This window comes from Apodemus sylvaticus, chromosome X, assembly GCF_947179515.1.
Source record: "Apodemus sylvaticus chromosome X, mApoSyl1.1, whole genome shotgun sequence".
Taxonomy (NCBI): domain Eukaryota; kingdom Metazoa; phylum Chordata; class Mammalia; order Rodentia; family Muridae; genus Apodemus; species Apodemus sylvaticus.
Window position 1 is genome coordinate 151,077,515 of NC_067495.1, and position 19,757 is coordinate 151,097,271.

Genomic DNA, 19,757 nt, shown 5'->3' on the forward strand with positions numbered 1-19,757 from the left:
GGAAATGTTTCAAGATTGCTAGAGAGTTTTCTTGACTCAGAAATTAGTTATTTCTCAATAAGTTCAGACTCCCTTTACTGGGAAAAGGTAGAGACCAACATCTGGACCTGATGTGTTTACTCGTTCTGTGGTATTGATATTGCTAGGCTCTCTTGGAGGTCAATGCTGTCAGAAATGTTTTTAAATTTTTGAGTTCTTATTGATACTTGAAATTCAAGTCTAACATTTCTTGTATTTATTTGCATTAATTATCTAGTGCTGTTAAAACAAATTAACCCAAACTTGGTGGCTAAAAATGAATGTATTCTTTCAAAGCGCTACAGGCTCAAAGTCTGGAATCTGAAGCAGAGGCCTGAGAAACTGAGTAAAACACATTCACATTTAAAGCTTTTATCATATCAACTAATTTACTGTTTGCCAACATGAGTTGAATGGCCATACCAATGGCGAATGAGGTTTTCAAAAAAAGAAATGAAAAGTGAAGAACATATGAATTCAATCTATCTTATGTAGTGTTTTCTGTTCACTTAGAAATTCATTATAATGGCTAAGATTAGGTGGGAAAACAGGGGGAGGGAAGGGGACTGATGGGACTTTCGGGGAGTGGGGGTCCAGAAAAGGGGAAATCATTTGAAATGTAAATAAATATATCAATAAATTAAAAAAAATTCAGGAGACAGCAGGTGTTGGCGAGGATGTGGAGAAAGAGGAACACTCCTCCACTGCTGGTGGGGTTGCAAATTGGTACAACCACTCTGGAAATCAGTCTGGCGGTTCCTCCGAAAACTGGGCACCTCACTTCCAGAAGATCCTGCTATACCACTCCTGGGCATATACTCGAAAGATTCCCCAGCATGTAATAAGGATACATGTTCCATTATGTTCATAGCAGCCCTACTTATAATTGCCAGAAGTTGGAAAGAACCCAGGTATCCCTCAACAGAAGAGTGGATGCAAAAAATGTGGTATATATACACAATGGAGTACTATTCAGCCATTAGAAAGAATGAATTCATGAAATTCTTAGGCAAATGGATGGAACTGGAGAACATCATACTAAGTGAGGTAACCCAGACTCAAAAGATGAATCATGGTATGCACTCACGAATAAGTGGATATTAACCTAGAAAACTGGAATACCCAAAACATAATCCACACATCAAATGAGGTACACGAAGAATGGAGGAGTGGCCCCTTGTTCTGGAAAGACTCAGTGAAGCAGTATAGGGCAAAATCAGAACGGGGAAGTGGGAAGGGTTGGGTGGGAAAACAGGGGGAGGGAAGGGGACTGATGGGACTTTCGGGGAGTGGGGGGGTCCAGAAAAGGGGAAATCATTTGAAATGTAAATAAATATATCAATAAATTTAAAAAATCAAAAAAATAGTTTATTGTTTATTTAAAAAAAAAAGAAATTCATTATAAGTCAGGTGGCGGTGGTGCATGCCTATAATCCCAGCACTCTGGGAGGCAGAGGCAGGCAAATTTCTGAGTTTGAGGCCAGCCTGGTCTACAGAGTGAGTTCCAGGATAGCCAGGACCACACAGAGAAACCCTGTCTTGAAAAACCAAAAGTACAACAGTGGAATACATGTTATAAAGGTAATTTTCTGATTGGATTTAATGCCTGCTGCATAGGAGAATTTGTATGCCTAGAACTGTAAACCTGGCCAAGAATCCATGGTTGGAGTGTTCACAGGCCCCGGGGTATGAATCTATTACTGCTAAACAGACATAGTAGCAAACTACCTTCTAAATTCTCATCGCTATGCCAATAGATTAGTGTAGCACTTAGTACTTATCAGAGAAACTTTGTGTAGTAAATGGCAGTTAACGAAGGAACTCAGAACTGGTCAAACTGCAGGCTGTTTGTGGAGTGCTCAGGTACATTTATATCATGTCACCTGCACCCCTGCCTATGGCTTAGGGACCATATTAGAAGAGGGGACAGAACGATTGTAAAAGCCAGAGGTCAATGAAGACTGGAGCAAAACAGTGCTGTGATGGTTTGTGTATGCTTAGCCCAGGGAGTGGAACAATTAGAAGGTGTGGCCTTGCCTGGCAGTGGTGGTGCACACCTGTAATCCCAGCACCCTGGGAGGCAGAGGCAGGTGGATTTCTGAGTTCGAGGCCAGCCTGGTCTACAGAGTAAGTTCCAGGACAGCCAGGGCTATACAGAGAAACCCTGCCTTGCGGTGGGGGGGGGGGGGGGGGAGAACAAATCCAAAAAAAAAACCAAAAAAAAGTTGTGGCCTTGTTGGGGTAGGTATGTCACTACAGGTGTAGGCTATAAGACCCTCATTCTAGCTGCCTGGAAGCTAGTCTTCCACTAGTAGTCTTCAGATGAAGATGTAGAACTCTCAGCTCCTCCTGTACTATGCCTGCCTGGATGCTGCTATGTTCCTGCCTTGATGATAATGGACTGAACCTCTGAACCTGTAAGCCAGCCCCAATTAAATGTTGTCCTAATAAGAGTTGTATTGGTCATGGTGTCTGTTCACAGCAGTAAAACCATAAGTTGGTACTTGGAGTGGTACTAGAGGAGCAGAAGTATAAGGATGAATCTTTTTAAGAATCTGGAGTTGGTTTAATAATTCACCAGCATGTTCAACTACTGAAATCTCTCCAGATGCTCTCTTTCCTGGGAGCTTGGAGAATACTGAAAACCTGTGGCAGAAACTATATTTCAAACTTAAAGAAACTAATACATTTGATTATCTTGATCCATCAATTTTAACTGGTGACCCAATGTACCAAATGTTCTACAAGTTAGGGGAAAAAGTGGAAAATGATTTTGCTGGCTTGTTGTTCTTAGTATCTCTGGAAAACTTAGTGAAGGAAAAGAATGAGCTGTATGAAACTGAACGGCTCCAGATGCAAATAAACAATCTAAAGGTTTCTAAATGTGTCCTTGAAGAGATCTTCTCTCCAGCAGTCATAGAGTTCGAGTTGCTGAAAACCAAATTGAAGCTCTCATTATAAGGTTAGCTGAATTATAGCAAAAATTCAAGTCTCAGCCTCAGAGGGTGTCAGCAGTTAAAAGTTAAGGGCATTAATTGGCAAAGAATGGGATCCTATAACTTGGGATGCAGATGTGTGAAGGGCCCTGTTGAAGCTGAGAACTTTGAATCTTCAGATTATCAAGGGTTTACCTTACCTGAGAAAGTAGTGCCACTCCTTAAAATAATGTCTTTTTCCCATGAGGAAATTAATCCCTCAGAGTCTGATAAACAAGCATTGACTTTCTCTGAAGAAAATGCAGACAAGACAATACTGATGTTCCTCAAGGCCCACCAGTAGTTTCTTCTAGACCTATAACCAGACTCAAGGCAAAACAGGCTTTTAGAGGGGAGGTAGTAAGTATACTCCATGAGGAAATGCACTATACTACTAAGGAGCTTAATGAGTTTTCTAATTCATTCAAGTAGAAGTCTGTGGGGATGGATTTTTAAGGGTGTGGGATAATGGTGGAAGGAACATAACACTAGATCAGGCTGAGTTTATTGACATGGGCCCTCTGAGTGGAGATTCTAGATTTAATGTGGAAGTTCACACAGTTAAAAAAGGTGTCAGAAGTTTGTTTGAATGTTGTTTGGCTGAAGCATTTATCAAAAGATGGCCTACTGAAAGGAGTTGGAGATGCCTGATATCCCTTGGCTTAGTGTTGATGAAGGGATTTTAAGGCTCAGGGAAATTGCAATGCTAGAGTAGATATGTTGTGTAAAGCCTAATCCTCCACAATGAGAAGTCCCAGAAGATATCCCCTTCACAAATCCTATAAGATGCAAAATGGTGAGAGGTGCACCAGCACATTTGAAGAGTTTTGTTCTTGCCCTTTTTCTTGTGCCAGACCTTAGGGTTGGAGCTGCTGCTGCTCAATTGGATGAATTAAATGCAATGGGTTTAATTGGGCCCTGAGGTAGCAAGGTACAGGTGGCAGCACTGAATTGCCAGAAACAATGTGATAGTAGTTATTATAATGGGCAATGTAGACAAAACAACATTTAGCCTTTCTTCAGTTCTTCCCCAGAGGGACCTATGGCCTCTTACAAGGGAACTGAATGCTTTTGTCTTATTTGGTTAAGAATACATTTGTCTTCTAATTTCTTTAAAATCAGTTGGTATTTATGTTGAGACACTAAAAGAATGTTCCCAAGGGACATTGTCCCATTGTAAAATTACAAATGTGTTTGCGATTGTATGAGGAATAGTTATATCATGTTAGGTGTATTCATGACCTTGTTATTGTTTCATGTGGACATGGGATATTATTTGTGTCAAGCTGACAAAGGGTGAATTGTAATGGCCATTCCTGGCTGTCAACTTGACTATATCTAGAATGACCTATAATCCAGAATTGGAAGGCTCACCTGTGATCCCAATCTGGAGGCTGGGAGATTTGTTTCTGACCTGGATCTTGGCATGGAGATCGTGAGGCATAGTGGTTATGAATACCAGGAGACTAAGGAAAGGAGATCTCTGAGTTTAAGGTCAGCCCAGGACAAAACAAGTCCCAGATCCAGGCATGGTGGTATATACCTTATGTGGGCCACACCTTCTGCTAGAGACCTACATAAGGATATTAGAAGAAGGAAGATTTGCTCTTATTTGCCTGCTTGCATTTACTTGCCAGTATATCTGTTGGAATCTACTAGCCTTGTGGAGATGAGAAACTACTGGATGCTTGGACTTCCCATTCACAGCTGGCCATTGTGGGGGAGGTTGGACTACAGACTGTAAGTCATCATAACAGATTCCCGTACTATATAAAGACTATCCATAAGTTCCATGACTCTAGAGAATCCTGACTAATACAAGTGTCTTCTGGACATGACAGGACAGTTGTAGTTATGAAACCATAACAGCTATAGTTGCTTGGAGAAGATCTGTACAAAATTAAACCAGTCAATACTTTACCTAGATAGAGCGGGAGGGGATCACAAGGTCCCACACCTGAGTGTTAGTCCAAAGCAGCACCCCCCAGCCCTCCAATGCAGTGTTGGTGACAATGACAATGTCTTCAACAGAAAGACCTTGTCATAGTAAACAAAAAACGATCATTATTTGGTGTATTGGCTAGTTTTGTGTGTCAATTTGACACAGGCTGGAGTTATCACAGAGAAAGGAGCTTTAGTTGGGGAAGTGCCTCGATGAGATTCACCTGTGGGGCATTTTCTAAATTAGTGATCAAGGGGGGAGGGCCCCTTGTGGGTGGTACTCTTGGGTTCTATAAGAGAGCAGGCTGAGCAAGCCAGGGGAAGCAAGCCAGTAAGAAACATCCCTCTATGGACTCTGCATCAGCTTCTGCTTCCTGACTTGCTTGAGTTCCAGTCCTGACTTCCTTTAGTGATGAACTGCAACGTGGAAGTGTAAGCTCAATAAACCCTTTCCTCCCCAACTTGCTTCTTGGTCACGATGTTTGTGCAGGAATAGAAACCCTGACTAAGATATTTGATAATTGAGCCTAAAGGTGGAAAAACAGGTCTCCTAAGGCAGGTTTCTGTTTACTGTTTCAAAGGTCAACTACCTCAGGCAAGGACATTTAGTTCCTGGCCAATCTGAACAGCTCCAAGAATCCCCATCCTTCTGCTTGCCTTTCCACCATTTTTCTTCCTTTTGCCCCCAAGAGGTAGTCTTGGAAATTTGATCCCTAACAACCTTTCTTTCTACCCATGGAGCCATCTTGGCTGATGTTTTCACTGTACCCTCTCTCACATTTGTTGCTGAAAACTGGGAAGTGAATACTGAGTCCCTTTCAAAGGGCCTACCCTCTCCAAACTGAAGTAAATTGCTCATTTTGACACTCCTGGGTGTAGATTACTGGTTTCTGCTGGCTCCTACTACTCATTGTATTTGACTTTAAAGTTCACCTTTCCAGCTATTTCTCTTCTCCACCTACTCTACCTACTCATTTTTCCTTGACTCTCCTCAATACTTGTGCCCCTCGGAGCTGCCTGCTCTGTCTCTGCCTTTTTCATTGACTTGCTTGGAGCCTGTTGTCTTTCTGTCTCTCTAGAGTCTACTTAACAAAAATCACACTGGTGTTTCAAACAGCTTCCTTTGCCCTACTGGGTACCCATGACGTGGAAAGAGATGCCTATCAACTGTGCTTCAGGACATCTCTCTGACAAGTCTTTTTACTTTTGGGAATGCCCTCAGATTGAGACTCTGTCCCTATGGCAGTTACCCCTTCCCTTCCCTTCCCTTCCCTTCCCTTCCCTTCCCTTCCCTTCCCTTCCCTTCCCTTTCCCTTCCCTTTCCCTTCCCTTTCCCTTCCCTTTCCCTTTCCTTTCCCTTTCCTTTCCTTTCCTTTCCTTTCCTTTCCTTTCCTCCCCTTCCCCTTCCCCTTCCCCTTCCCCTTCCCCTTCCCTTCCCCTTCCCTTCCCCTTCCCTTCCCCTTCCCTCTCCCTCTCCCTCTCCCTTCCCCTTTCCCTTCCCCTCCCTTCCCCCTTCCCTTCCCTCTTCCCTTCCCCTTCCCTTCTCCTTCCCTTTTCCTTCCCTCCCCTCTGCTCCCTTTCCCTCCCCTCCTCTCCCCTTCCTTCCCTTCTCCATTCCTAAGCTATTGAAATCCTCTTTCTGATATAAGTCCTATAGCCCCATTTTTAAGTCTCTCCCACTCCTCCTTTTTCTGCTCCTGGAAATTCTCTACTGCTACTTTTTCAATGGTGTCTCCTTTCCTCCCTTGAATTAAACATGAATTCTTCCCTTCATTTTTACTTGCTTGTCTCCTAAGTCTTATTCTCTTCTAGGACTTAGATATATCATTAAACCTCAACACAGCCTCCCCATTTTAAACTGCAATTTGACTTGACCACAATGCAAGTTTGACAATTTGTCTGTTGCCAGAAAATGGCATATTCTAAAAAAAAAATTTTTTTTTAAATTAAAAAAATAAAAAAGAAAAGAAAAAAATTCAACTACCAAATTCTCACTAATCTTGACAAATTTTGCCAATGTATGGGCAAATGGTCTGAAACCCCCTGGTGTTCAGACTTTCTTTGACCTTATATGCTTGCCCTCCTTTAGGTAAAACCTGTTCCAAAGCTGATCAGAACTTAAGAGACCCAAATCCCTTTCCTTTTGATTCTGTTATAGAGGACATGGCCCCCTCCACCAGCACTGCCTCAGCCTAACTTACCTGCACCTTCTCAGCCTGACCTAAAGGCACCACCTCAAGCTCACAGGTGTCCTCCCAGCGTGCTTCACCTCCTTATTCAGATTTAGCCTCATCTTATCTCATCACATCCAGTAGTTCACATCTGACCTCTATGTTATTCTTTTCTCTGCTCTCACCCCTGAAAAAAAAGGAGTAGGTCTGGGCAGCTGCCCAAGCTCATACAGAAGATGTCTACCACATGGACACTTTCTATTCTATGGAAGCTATGACAGTTCCCTGGGCAGATCCCCACTATACTTACCAGGTTGATGCTGAGACTTAGTACCCTGCCAGGGCATAATAATAAAATGATTATTTGCCTCCTGGCTGGCTTCTAAAAGGATTCCTGCAAGGATGCTAATTTCAATAAACTTAGGGAGGTCACCCAGTGGACAGGCAAAAATCCTGCTGAGTTCCTCAACCAACTCATAGGGGCTCTGTAATATACAAAGGTAGCTCCCAATTCTCAAGAGGACATGCTTGTCCTTAACTCCCACTTCCTCTTCCAGTCAGTCCTTGATATTATAAAAAAACAAAAAACCTTAAGAGACTAGATGATGGCCCTCAAATCCTCAGAGAGATCTGCTGAATACAGCATTTTAAAAGGTGTTTAATGGAAGGGAGGAACAAGAAAAGATAGAAAATGCTTCCTGTGATAGACTAATAACAGCTTATGGCAGCATCCCTCAAGCCACCTCTAAAGATGGGGAACCAATGGATTACACCTGGAGCTTGCTTCAAGCATGGCAATCACTTGTCAAAGAACTGCATTTCATCTCACCATGTTCAAATTGTGGGAAGACAGGACCCTGGAAGGTAGACTTCCCCTGCTCCCTGAATGACAATTACTCTGAGACTAATTATTAATGAATGCCTTGGCCAAAAGCTTTGGCTCATTCTTTGACTAACTCATAACTTATTTAATCCATTCAAACTATTCTATGTCTACCACATGGTTAGTTACCTGTCCTCAGCTTCATGTGTCCATATCCGAGGCTAATCCTCTTTATTTTATCCTGAGTTCAGCTACCTGCTGATTTAGGTCCATTTCCTCAGTGTCCCTGGGCAAATCACTCCTTTATTCTAACCTTAGTTCAGCTACTTGGCTGGTTTACGTCTGTCTGCTCAGCATTCCAGCTCAAATCTCTCCTTTTATTCTATTCTGAATTCATCTATGTGGCTGGTTACCTCTGCTCAGATCCCATCCTTTTGACCTCCTCTATGTTCCTGGGTGAATCTTTGCACCTCTCAATATTTTCACAATCTTCTCTCTTCCTGCCAGTGTCCCATCTCCTATTTCCTGCCTCAACTCATTGGCTATAGGCTTTTTTGTTGACAGGTGATGCTTATAAGAGATTCTCTCTACAGTGAGTAGATGTGCACCTGAGAGACCCCAACTCAATGTTTTTAGACCCCTAAATAACTAGCCCAGCACAGAGTAACTTGTTTTTCTGCTTTCAGCTAGAGAGAAAGATAGCCCACCCCGTTCTAGTTCCCATGTTTAACTAAACAATACAACGCCCCAAGGACATTTGCTCCAGATAATCTCTAACCTTCCTTAAGGCATAAACTACGTCCGACTTCCTCATTCTGTACTTCCCATTCCAAGCATAATTTGTCCTCCACCCCTCTCCTTGTTTGAGATTTTTGTCCTCCTGTCCTCCACCCCTTGCCTTGTTTGTGATTCGTGGGCTCTCAATGCTAAGGAATGATTGGTTTGTGATTCGAGGACTTTGTTGTAAACTTATAAAAGCTGTACCAATTCTGCACTCGGGGTCCCACAGTCCTCTACCCCTGTGCGGTGTATGGCTGTGGACCCCAGAGGTCTGGAATAAAAGAAATCCTCATGTTATTGCATTAAGACTATTTCTCACAAGTGATATGGGTGTCGCCTTCCAAGGTGTGGGGCGCTGGGGCACCCTTGGTTTTTGGGGGTCTTACACACCCTGAAGATTTAAAGTAGAAATGACTGGTTTTTTAATATATAAAAGTTTAGATTTGTGATTAAGTTTTTTAATAAGAATGTTTTTGAGATAAATAATAAAATAATTGATGCTTTCTTTGTAACTTCAAAATGCAGCTAGTAAAAGAACTGGAAGAGAAGAATAACTTGCTTGTTTAAACTTTGTTAATCTATAACAAGTTGCTTTCATATGAATGCATGTGGATCCTTGAGGTTAAATTGTTTTTTACCTGTAATATGTAAAATGTTTAATTATGTAAGGTTGTTGGAGAACATGCTGTTTTTTATTTGTATTCATTGTAATCATTCCATAGCAAAAATAGAATATAACCACACTGTAACTTTATATTGCTTGAAAGATTTTGTTGGGGGATATAAGCTGTAGGGGAAAAATAGAATCTGAGCATGTTTCAACAATAAGACCTCTCTCTCTCTCTCTCTCTCTCTCTCTCTCTCTCTCTCTCTCTCTCTCTCTCTCTCTCCCTCTCCCTCTCCCTCTCCCTCTCCCTCCCCCTCCCCCTCCCCCTCCCCCTCCCCCTAAGAGAAAAGGTATACTGTGTAATTAGCCACTGACCTCACACATCTTCACTCCTGGAACTAGACTCCAGAATTGATGCCTCCCAATACTAGGATTAAAGGTGTGTACCACCATGTCTGGCAAATCTTACATCTAATTAGGATATTTTATCCTGATTATTTTGATTTTCATTGTCCTTATCTGCTTGCTTTTATTTATATTTGTTGGATTATCTTTTTATATTTTTCTTTTGGCATTTGGTAGTCTTATAATCTATCCTGTTACTGACTAGTTATTCTGGAAAATACAACATGCATTAAACTATCTGGGTTTAATATTATACTTTACTGCCAAGATAATACTAGAATTTTAGAATTCTTTATTCTATTTCCCTCCACTATGACATTTATGCTGTTGTCATCATATGTTCTAAATAAATCATCAACCTATCATTATAAGATGTTTGTATCTGATGGGTGTTATAGTAATGGAAAGCTGACATACCCCACCATGGTTAATTCTTGGTTTAAAAAATATTACAAAATACCATAGATGATGTAATCTATTGCTACTACTATTATTTATGGCATACTAACACTTGTGTTATGCTTATAGTTGGTATACTTTGTTGAATTAACTAGAAAATCAAGTTAAGATGGACCACTAGAGTTAAAGGTAATAAGGTTTGGAAGTCTAGCCTTGTTAGTGTGAATAAGAGCATCATTAAGCAGTTGTCCAAAAAAGAAAAAGAAAAACAAAAAGGGAAAGAAAAAGAAAAAGAAAAAAGAAAAGGGAAAAAAAAAGAAAGACCCAAACCCTCTATATTTAGTTTTCTGACAATCATCCTGTATGACTTTCTGTATGGGAAACAATTCTTGGCTGTACTTTTTTTTTTTTTTTTTGGATTTGGGTTTTTCAAGGCAGGGTTTCTCTGTAGCCTTGGCTGTCCTGGAATTCACTCTGTAGACCAGGCTGGCCTCGTGCGCCACCACCGCCCAGCTGGCTGTACTTTTTTTATCCTTTGAAATTTTACTTCCCAGCTTTGGAGTCACTGTTCTCTCATGTTGTTCACAGTGTACTGTTAATGTAGGTACTTAGTAAATTGTGTCCTGAGAGGGTGGTCACAAATCAATCTGGTTCTATCTCTAAATGTGAAGATCTAAGACAGGTGTTATGTCTCTTATTCAATTTTTTAAGGCAGGGTCTCATTCTTTAAACCCCTAACTATAAAACTGTGTGAAAGGATTACAGGCTTGAGTCACCATAAACCCTGTGCCTTTCTTATGAGAACATACCTTTACCTTGCCATTGTGTAAAATTTGAGTCCAATGATGGCCATCTTGACTACTGGAGATAAAGAACTCTTTCACAAACATGCTGGTAAAGAGAGATTTCACTCCTTGGGTTATTATTCCAGTGACTTTCATTGTCTTTTGTAAGTCCACTTGCAACCATTCTTTTGGATCATTCACCTGAGGAAGATATTTGAATAAAATCTCCTTTGTCATTACTTGCTCCGAGAAATCCACAACTCTCTTTGTCACATACAGCACTTATCACTGTACATAATGGTTTGTCTGCCTCCTTTATTTGACTAAGAATTTCAAGGGCCAAATTTTTCATATTTCTTTTTAAAAATCTCCTCAGGTCACTTACTTAATAGGTTCCTAGTAAGTGCTGAATTAGCTTTAGGAAGCATAACTACTAAAACACAAGGTTTGGCAATATAGTAGTCAAACTACTTCACTACTTCATTCAAAATAATAACACTTTTAAAACTGAACTTAAATTTTTTAATTATAATTACTTATTTGTCAGAGAGAGAGAGAGAGAGAGAGAGAGAGAAAGAGAGAGAGAGAGAGAGAGCATATACACACATGTTCCATGAAACCTGTGTGGAGGTCTGAGGACAACTTGAAGGAATTGGCTCTTTCCTTCCCCTATGTGGATCCCAAGAATTATGTCATCTCATCTGGTTTGGTGTCAAGCATCTTTATCTGCTGAACCATCTCACCAGCTTTGGAGACTTTAGCTACCATGATGATTTCACAGATATTATCCTAGTACTGGGTACAGAGATTCTTCTAGGTAGTTCATTAAGGATCATTTCTTCTTCCATTGAATGCTGTACAAAATCACATGGTACATCAACTGAATGCCTGTTGGATATAATTAACCTCTCTAAACATTTTTCTTACTAACAGTGAATAGATATACGTATGAAAAACAAGGGCTTCTCCTAATTTTCTAGCCTCTAGTTTTTATTTTTTAAAAGATTTATTTATTTATTATGTATATGAATACACTGTACAATGTCTCAGACACACCAGAAGAGGGCATCAGATCCCATTAAAGATGGTTGTGAGCCACCATGTGCTTGCTGGGAATTGAACTCAGGACCTCTGGAAGAGCAGTCAGTGTTCTTAACTGCTGAGCCATCTCTCCAGACCCTAGTTTTCTTTCTTTCTTTCTTTCTTTCTTTCTTTCTTTCTTTCTTTCTTTCTTTCTTTCTTTCTTTCTTTCTTTCTTTCTTTCTTTCTTTCTTTCTTTCTTTCTTTCTTTTGGATTGAAAATGCTTTATTTATTTTATTTTTTTATTGAATATATTCTTCATTTACATTTCAAATGTTGTACCCTTTTCCAGTTTCCCCTCCTCCCAGAAAACCCCCAATCCATCCTCCCACCCTCTGCCTCCACGATGCCCCTCTGCCCAACCCACTCCCCCCCCCCCCATTTCCCCATGCATGGGCGTCTATCAAGCCTTCATAGGACCAGGGATCTCTCCTCTCACTGAAGACTGACAAGGCAATTCTCCACCACAATTGCAGCTGGAACCATGTGTACCCCTTGGTTGATAGCTTAGTCTCTGGGAGCCCTGGAACAACTGGTTGGCCAGCATCTTCTTTCTTCCCATGAGGCTGCAAACCCCTTCAGCTCCTCCAGTCCACCCTCCAACTCCTCCACTGGGGACCCCACACTTAGTCCAATGGTTAGCTGCTAAGCATCTGCCTCTGTATCTGTAAGGTTCTGGCAGGGCCACTCCGGAGACAGCCATAATAGGCTCCTTTTGGCAGGCATTTCTTGTCAATCATAATAGTGTCAGGTTTGGTGACTATTTATGGGATGAATCACCAGGTAGGACAGTCTCTGGGTGGCCTTCTGTTCAGTCTCTTCACCACATTTTGTCTCTATAATTGCTCCTGTGAGTATTTTGCTCCTTTTCTCAGAAAAAACCTACACTTTGGTCTTCCTTCTTCTTGAGCTTCTTGTAGTCTGTGTATTATATATTGTTTATTCTGAGCTTTTGGGCTAATATCCACTTATCAGTGAGTGCATTTCATGCATGTTCTTTTGTAATTGGGTTACCTCACTCATGATGACACTTTCTAGTTCCATCCATTTACCTAGGAATTTCATGAAGTCATTGTTTTTAATAGCTGAGTAGTATTCCACTGCATATATATACCACATTTTCTTATCCATTGCTCTGTTGAAGGACATCTGGGTTCTTTCTAGCTTCTGGCTATTATAAATAAGGCTGCTATGAACATAGTGGAACATGTATCCTTATTACATGTAGGAGCATCTTCTGGGTATATGCTCAGGAGTGCTATAACTGGGTCCTCTGGTAATACTATGTCCAGTTTTCTGAGGAATTGCCAACCTGATTTCCAGAGTGGTTGTACCAGCTTGCAATCCCACCAGCAATGGAGGAGTGTTCCTCTTTCTCCACATCCTCTCCAGCATTTGCTGTCCCCTGAGTTTTTCATCTTAGCCATTCTGACTGTTGTGAGGTGGAATCTCAGTGTTATTTTTATTTGCATTTCCCTGATAACTAAGAATGTTGAACATTTCTTTAGGTGCTTCACAGTCACTCAATATTTCTCAGGTGAGAATTCTTTATTTAGCTCTGCAACCCATCATTTAGATTCTCTGGAGTCTAACTTCTTGAGTTCTTTGTATATATTGGATATTAGTCCTCTGTCAGATGTAGGGTTCTTAAAGATCTTTTCCCAAATTGTTGGTTGCTGTTTTTGTTCTATTGACAGTGTCCTTTGCCTTACAGAAACTTTGTAATTTTATGAGGTCCCATTTGTCAATTCTTGATCTTATAGCATAAGCTATTGGTGTTCTGTTCAGGAAATTTACCCCTGTGCCCATGTGCTCAAGGTTCTTCCCAAGTTACATTTCTATTAGTTTCAGTGTGCCCAGTTTTATGTGGAGGTTCTTGATCCACTTGGACTTGAGCTTAGTACAAGGAGATAAGAATGGGTCAATTTGCATTTTTCTACATGCTGACCTCCAGTTGATCCATCACCATTTGTTAAAAATGCTGTCTTTTTTCCACTGGATGTTTTTAGCTCCTTTGTCAAATATCAAGTGACAGTAGGAGTGTAGATTCATTTCTGGGTCCTCAATTCTATTCCATTGTTCTTCCTGCCTGTCATCATACCAAAGCCATATAGTTTTTTTTTTATCACTATTGCTCTGTAGTAGACTTTGAGGTCAGGGATGGTGATTCCCCCAGATCTTTTGTTGTGGAGAATAGTTTTCACTATCCTGGGCTTTTTGTTATTCCAAATGAATTTGCAGATTGCTCTTTCTAGCTCTATGAAGAATTAATTGGAATTTTGATGGGGATTGCATTGAATCTGTAGATTGCTTTCAGCAAGATGGCCATTTTTACTATATTAATCTTGCCAATCCATGAGCACAGGAGATCTTTCCATCTTCTGAGATCTTCTTTGATTTCTTTCTTCAGAAGCTTGAAGTTCTTGTCATACAGATCTTTCACTTGCTTGGTTAGAGTCATCCCAAGGTATGTAATATTATTTGTGACTATTGTGAAGGGTGTCGTTTCCCTAATTTTTTTCTCAGCTTGCTAATCCTTTGAGTAGAGGAAGGATACTGATTTGTTTGAATTAATTTTATATCCAGCCACTTTGCTGAAGTTGTTTATCAGCTTTAGTAGTTCTTTGGTGAAATTTTTGGGATCACTTAAATATACTATTATATCATCTGCAAATAGTAATAATTTGACTTCTTCCTTTCTAATTTGTATACCTTTGATCTCCTTTTGTTGTCTAGTTGCTCTAGCTAGAATTTCAAGTACTATATTGAATAGATAAGGAAAGAGATAGGGAGTCTTGTCTGGTCCCCCATTTTAGTGGGCATCGCTTCAAGTTTTTCCCCATTTAGTTTGATGTTGACTACTGGTTTGCTGTATATTACTTTCACTATGTTTAGGTATGGGCCTTGAATCTCTCCAAGACTTTTAACATGATGCTGAATTTTGTCGAATGCTTTTTCAGCATCTAATGAAATGACCATGTGGTTTTTTTCTTTGAGTTTGTTTATATAGTGGATTAAATTGATGGATTTCCATATATTGAACCATCCCTGCATCCCTGGGATGAAGCCTACTTGACTGTGGTAAATTATCATTTTGATGTATTCTTGGATTCAGTTGGCAAGAATTGTATTGAGTATTTTTGCATCAATGTTCATAAGGGAAATTGGTCTGAAGTTCTCTTTCTTTGTTGGATCTTTGTTTGGTTTAGGTATAAGCTGGGTAGTGTTCCTTGTGTTTCTATTTTGTGGAATAGTTTGAAGAGTGTTGGTATTAGGTCTTCTTTGAGGATCTGGTAGAATTCCCCACTAAACCCATCTGGTTCTGGGCTTTGTTTTTGGTTGGGAGACTGTTAGTAACTGCTTCTATTTCCTCAGGATTTATGGGACTATTTAGATTGTTTATCTGATCCTGTTTAAACATTGGCACCTTCTATGTGTCTGGAAAATTGTCCATTTCGCCCAGATTTTCCAATTGTGTTGAGTATAAGTTTTTGTAGTAGGATCTGATGATTATTTTTGAATTTCTACATTTTCTGTTGCTATGTCTCCCTTTTCATTTCTGATTTTGTTAATTTGGATACTGTCTCTGTGACCTCTGGTTAGTCTGGCTAAGGGTTTATCTATCTTGCTTATTTTCTCAAAGAACCAGCTCCTGGTTTTGTTGATTCTTTGTATAGTTCTTTTTGTTTCTATTTGGTTGATTTTGACCCTGAGTTTGATGATTTCCTGCTGTCTACTCCTCTTGGGTGTATTTGCTTCTTTTTTGCTCTAGAGTATTCTGATGTGTTGTCAAGCTGCTAGTGTAAGCTCTCTCCATCTCCTTTTTGGAGGCACTTAGCGCTATGAGTTTTCCTCTTAGTACTGCTTTCATTGTGTCCTGTAAGTTTTGGTATGATGTGTCTTCATTTTCATTAAATTCTAAAAAGTCTTTAAATTCTTATTTCTCCCTTGACCAAGTTATCATTGAGTAGAGCATTGTTCATCATCCACGTGTATGTGTGCTTTCTGTTGTTTTTGTTTGAACTTAAGTCCAGCCTTAGACCATGGTGATCTGATAGGGTGCATGGAATTATCTCAGTATTTCTGTATGTGTTGAGGTCTGTTTTGTGACCAATTATATAGTCAATTTTGAAGAAGGTACCATGAGTTGCTGAGAAGATGGTATATTCTTTTGCTTTAGGATGGAATGTTCTATAAATATCTGTTAGATCCATTTGGTTCATAACTTCTGTTAGTTTGACTGTGTCTCTGTTTAGTTCCTGTTTTCATGATTTGTTCATTGCTGAGAGTGGGGTGTTGAAGTCTTCTACTATTATTCTGTGGGGTGAATGTGTGCTTTGAGCTTTAGTAAAATTTCTTTTATCAATTGTGGGTGTCATTGCATTTGGAGATGTTCAGAATTGAGAGTTCATCTTGGTTGATTTTTCCCTTGAGCAGTATGAAGTGTCTCTCCTTATCTTTTTTGACAACTTTTGGTTGAAAGTTGATTTTATCAGATGTAAGAATGGCCACTCCAGCTCCTTTCTTGGGACCATTTGTTTGGAAAATTGTTTTCCAACCTTTGACTCTGAGGTAGCGATTGTCTTTGTCACTGAAGTGGGTTTCTTGTATGCAGCAAAATGTTGGGTCCTGTTTCAGTATCCAGTCTGTTATTCTATGTCTTTTTATTGGGGAATTGAGTCCATTGATGTTAAGAGATATTAAGGAAATTGATTGTTACATCCTGTTATTTTCGTTGTTATAGGTGGAATTCTGTTTGTGTGGCTATCTTCTTTTGGGTTTGTTGAAAGAAGATTACTTTATTGATTTTTCTAGGGTGTAGTTTCCCTACTTTTGTTGGTGTTTTCTATCCATTATCCTTTGTAGAGCTGGGCTTGTGGAAAGATATTGTGTAAACATGGTTTTGTCATGGAGTATCTTGGTTTCTCAGTCTATGGTAATTGAGAGTTTTGCTGGGTATAGTAGCCTGGGCTGACATTTACATTCTCTTAGGCTCTCTATGACATCTTCCCGGGATCTTCTAGCTTTCATCGTCTCTGGTGAGAAGTCTGGTGTAATTCTGATAGGTCTGCCTTTATATGTCACTTGACCTTTCCCCCTTACTGCTTTTAATATTCTTTCTTTCTTTAGTGCATTTGGTGTTTTTATTATCATATGCCAGGAGGACTTTCTGTTCTGGTCCAGTCTATTTGGAGTTCTGTAGGCTTCTTGTATGTTCATGGACATCTCTTTCTTTAGGATAGGGCCATTTTCTTCTATAATTTTGCTGAAGATATTTACTGGCCCTTTAAGATGTAAATTTTCACTCTCTTCTATACCTATAATCCTTAGGTTTTCCTTCGGTTTGGATTTCCTGGATGTTTTGGGTTATAAGCTTTTTGCATTTTGCATTTTCTTTGACTGTTGAGTCAATGTTTTCTGTGGTATCTTCAGCACCTGATATTCTTTCTTCTATTTCTTGTATTCTGTTGTTGATGCTTGCATCTATGACTCCTGATTTCTTTCCAAGCTTTTCTATTTCCAGAGTTGTTTCCTTTGGTGAATTCTTTATTGTTTCTACTTCCATTTTTAGATCCTAGATGGTTTTGTTCAGTTCCTTCACTTGTTTGTTTATGTTTTCCTGTAATTCTTTAAGGGATTTTTGTGTTTCCTCTTTAAGGGCTTCTACCTGTTGACCCATGTTCTCCTGTATTTCTTTAAGGGATTTTTGTTTCCTCTTTAAGAGCTTCTCCCTGTTGACCCATGTTCCCCTGTATTTCTTTAAGGGAATTATTTATGTCCTCCTTTATGTCCTCTATCAGCATCATGAGATATGATTTTAAATCCAGATCTTGATTTTCCAGTGTGTGTGGTATCCAGGACTTGCTGTTGTGGGAGAACTGGGTTTGGATGGTGTCATGTTGCCTTTGTTTTTGTTGGTAATGTTCTTGAGTTAGCCTTTTGCCATCTGTTATCCCTGGTGTTAGTTGGTCTTGCTGTTTCTGACTGAGGCTTATCTTTCCTGCAATCCCATGTATCTATACTCCTGGGATTCCTGATCTCTCTGTGTACACAGGTATGTAGGCACTCCTGGGAGACCAGCTCTCTCGTGGTGGTATTTGCGTATGTAGCTCTGTGGCCTAAGATTAGCTCTGTACTCTCTGGCCTCTCCAAAGTCCTGGGAGGCTAGCTATCTCCCTGGGCCACCTAGATATGGAGCACTGTGGCTGAGGATGGTCCGCAGCTGGAGACAGAAACCGAAAGGCTTCCTCCTGACGCTTCTGGATGGGTTCCTCTGAGCAGCAGGGGTGGTCCTACCTGTGCTCTCAGGCCTCTCTGTACTCCAACTGCTCTGAGTGCAGCTGGTTCTCAGCTGCTCTGAGTGCAGTGGGTTCTCTTGGATGGATCAGGAGATGGTGTCTTTGCTGTAGCAGACCTGCCAAGAGTCTGCTGCAGCAGAAAGGCCAGGTGGTGGAAAGAATGGAAGGGTATTTGGTATTTGGGAGGGTGGGGGTTTCAGTGGTTGCTGAGTAGTGAGTCCACCGGGCCCCCAGCAGCAGCTCTGGGACTCCAGAGGTGGTAGGGGGTTCTTACCAGCTGCTCTGAGTGTAGCAGGTTGTCTAGGATGGACCAGGATGGTGTCTTCACTGTAGCAGCCCTGTCAAGAGTCTGCTGCAGCATAAAGGTCAGGTGGTGGAAGGGGCCCACCCCTAGTTTCTATTTTTATTAGTTAAGTGGTAAATATGTTGCACTTACCTGAGGTCTCCAGGCATTAGTCCTTCCCTGGAGGTGAAGTCGAGCTTGTGAAGGAGACCAAGTAGCAAACATATTGGTGAAATAGGATGAGGCAGTAATTTGTGTATCTGATATTACTTTACTCTCCATTCCCAATGGTATGCTGCAACCTCAAAGGAATGAAAGCATAATGTTGTCACATGGGTATCCTGCTTTCAATCATATAGAGATATTATCATCATGATAATTTTCAGGTATCAATTTTTACACAATTTCTGTTATTACTAAACTGCTCAGATTTTCTAGTTAATTCTCCTTAGTTGTGCTTGAATTTTCCTTGTTGATAGACGTACAGGATATGAGTGCTTCTAGAGAACTACAGTAACAAACTCCTAGTTTTGTGGTTCTGTTTGTTTCAGAACTATGATGGTTTTATCACTGACAGTTCTGTATTCTGTGATAGAAATCCCTCCTCACTGTCTCAACTAGTTATTCTATTTATGGTTAGGAAAGAAAATAATATGGAATGACTTGGCACTTACTGTTTAAATCACAGCCCATCAACTCCATACGAAGAGTACTACGGATGCTAAAATGAGTGGGGTGCAAACGGATATATCGAGCAATAATTGGAGGATTAAAACTATTGTGCTTAATCCCAGATGAATCCACGTTGCCAAAGAAAACCTATTAGAAGAGATTATCAAAAATATGTGGAAAGTAAATACAACGCATAAAAAAGTTGTTCTTTTTACATTTTCCTTCTAATTTTGCCTTTGGCATTTTAAAAAACAGTATCAATAAATTCAAATGAAAATATGGTGACTAGGTAGATGTTAGCATAGTATACATAAGGATTTTTTTTAAAAGCACCAAGAAGAAGAGTGGAACAAGATAGTTTGGTATGATCTGGGTCAAATTAAGTGGTTTTCTACCTTGGGTCCCTCATAAAAGTTGAGGTGTAACTACAGTATAGAAATAAAAGATACCTAGCTTTCATTTCACAAGATGAATGATTTGGCAGACATTGATATCTATGGGCATCTTGGGATGTACTT

General features: G+C 40.2%; 1 protein-coding gene across 9 annotated transcripts in view; it reads right to left on the minus strand.

Moving 5' to 3' along the window:
* Positions 1 to 19,757, minus strand: part of F8 (coagulation factor VIII) — a 201,958-nt gene that overhangs the window by 2,723 nt on the left and 179,478 nt on the right. For 6 of the 9 annotated variants that reach the window (XM_052171818.1, XM_052171820.1, XM_052171819.1 and 3 more), the window contains 3 exons: positions 19,242 to 19,386; positions 18,721 to 18,869; positions 10,929 to 11,105 (listed from right to left, as the gene is read on the minus strand). In XM_052171818.1, coding sequence (XP_052027778.1) covers positions 10,929 to 11,105; positions 18,721 to 18,869; positions 19,242 to 19,386 — 471 coding nt within the window. The remainder of the gene's footprint in view (positions 1 to 10,928; positions 11,106 to 18,720; positions 18,870 to 19,241; positions 19,387 to 19,757) is intronic. The other 3 variants (XM_052171824.1, XM_052171816.1, XM_052171822.1) reach the window with 2 other exon arrangements.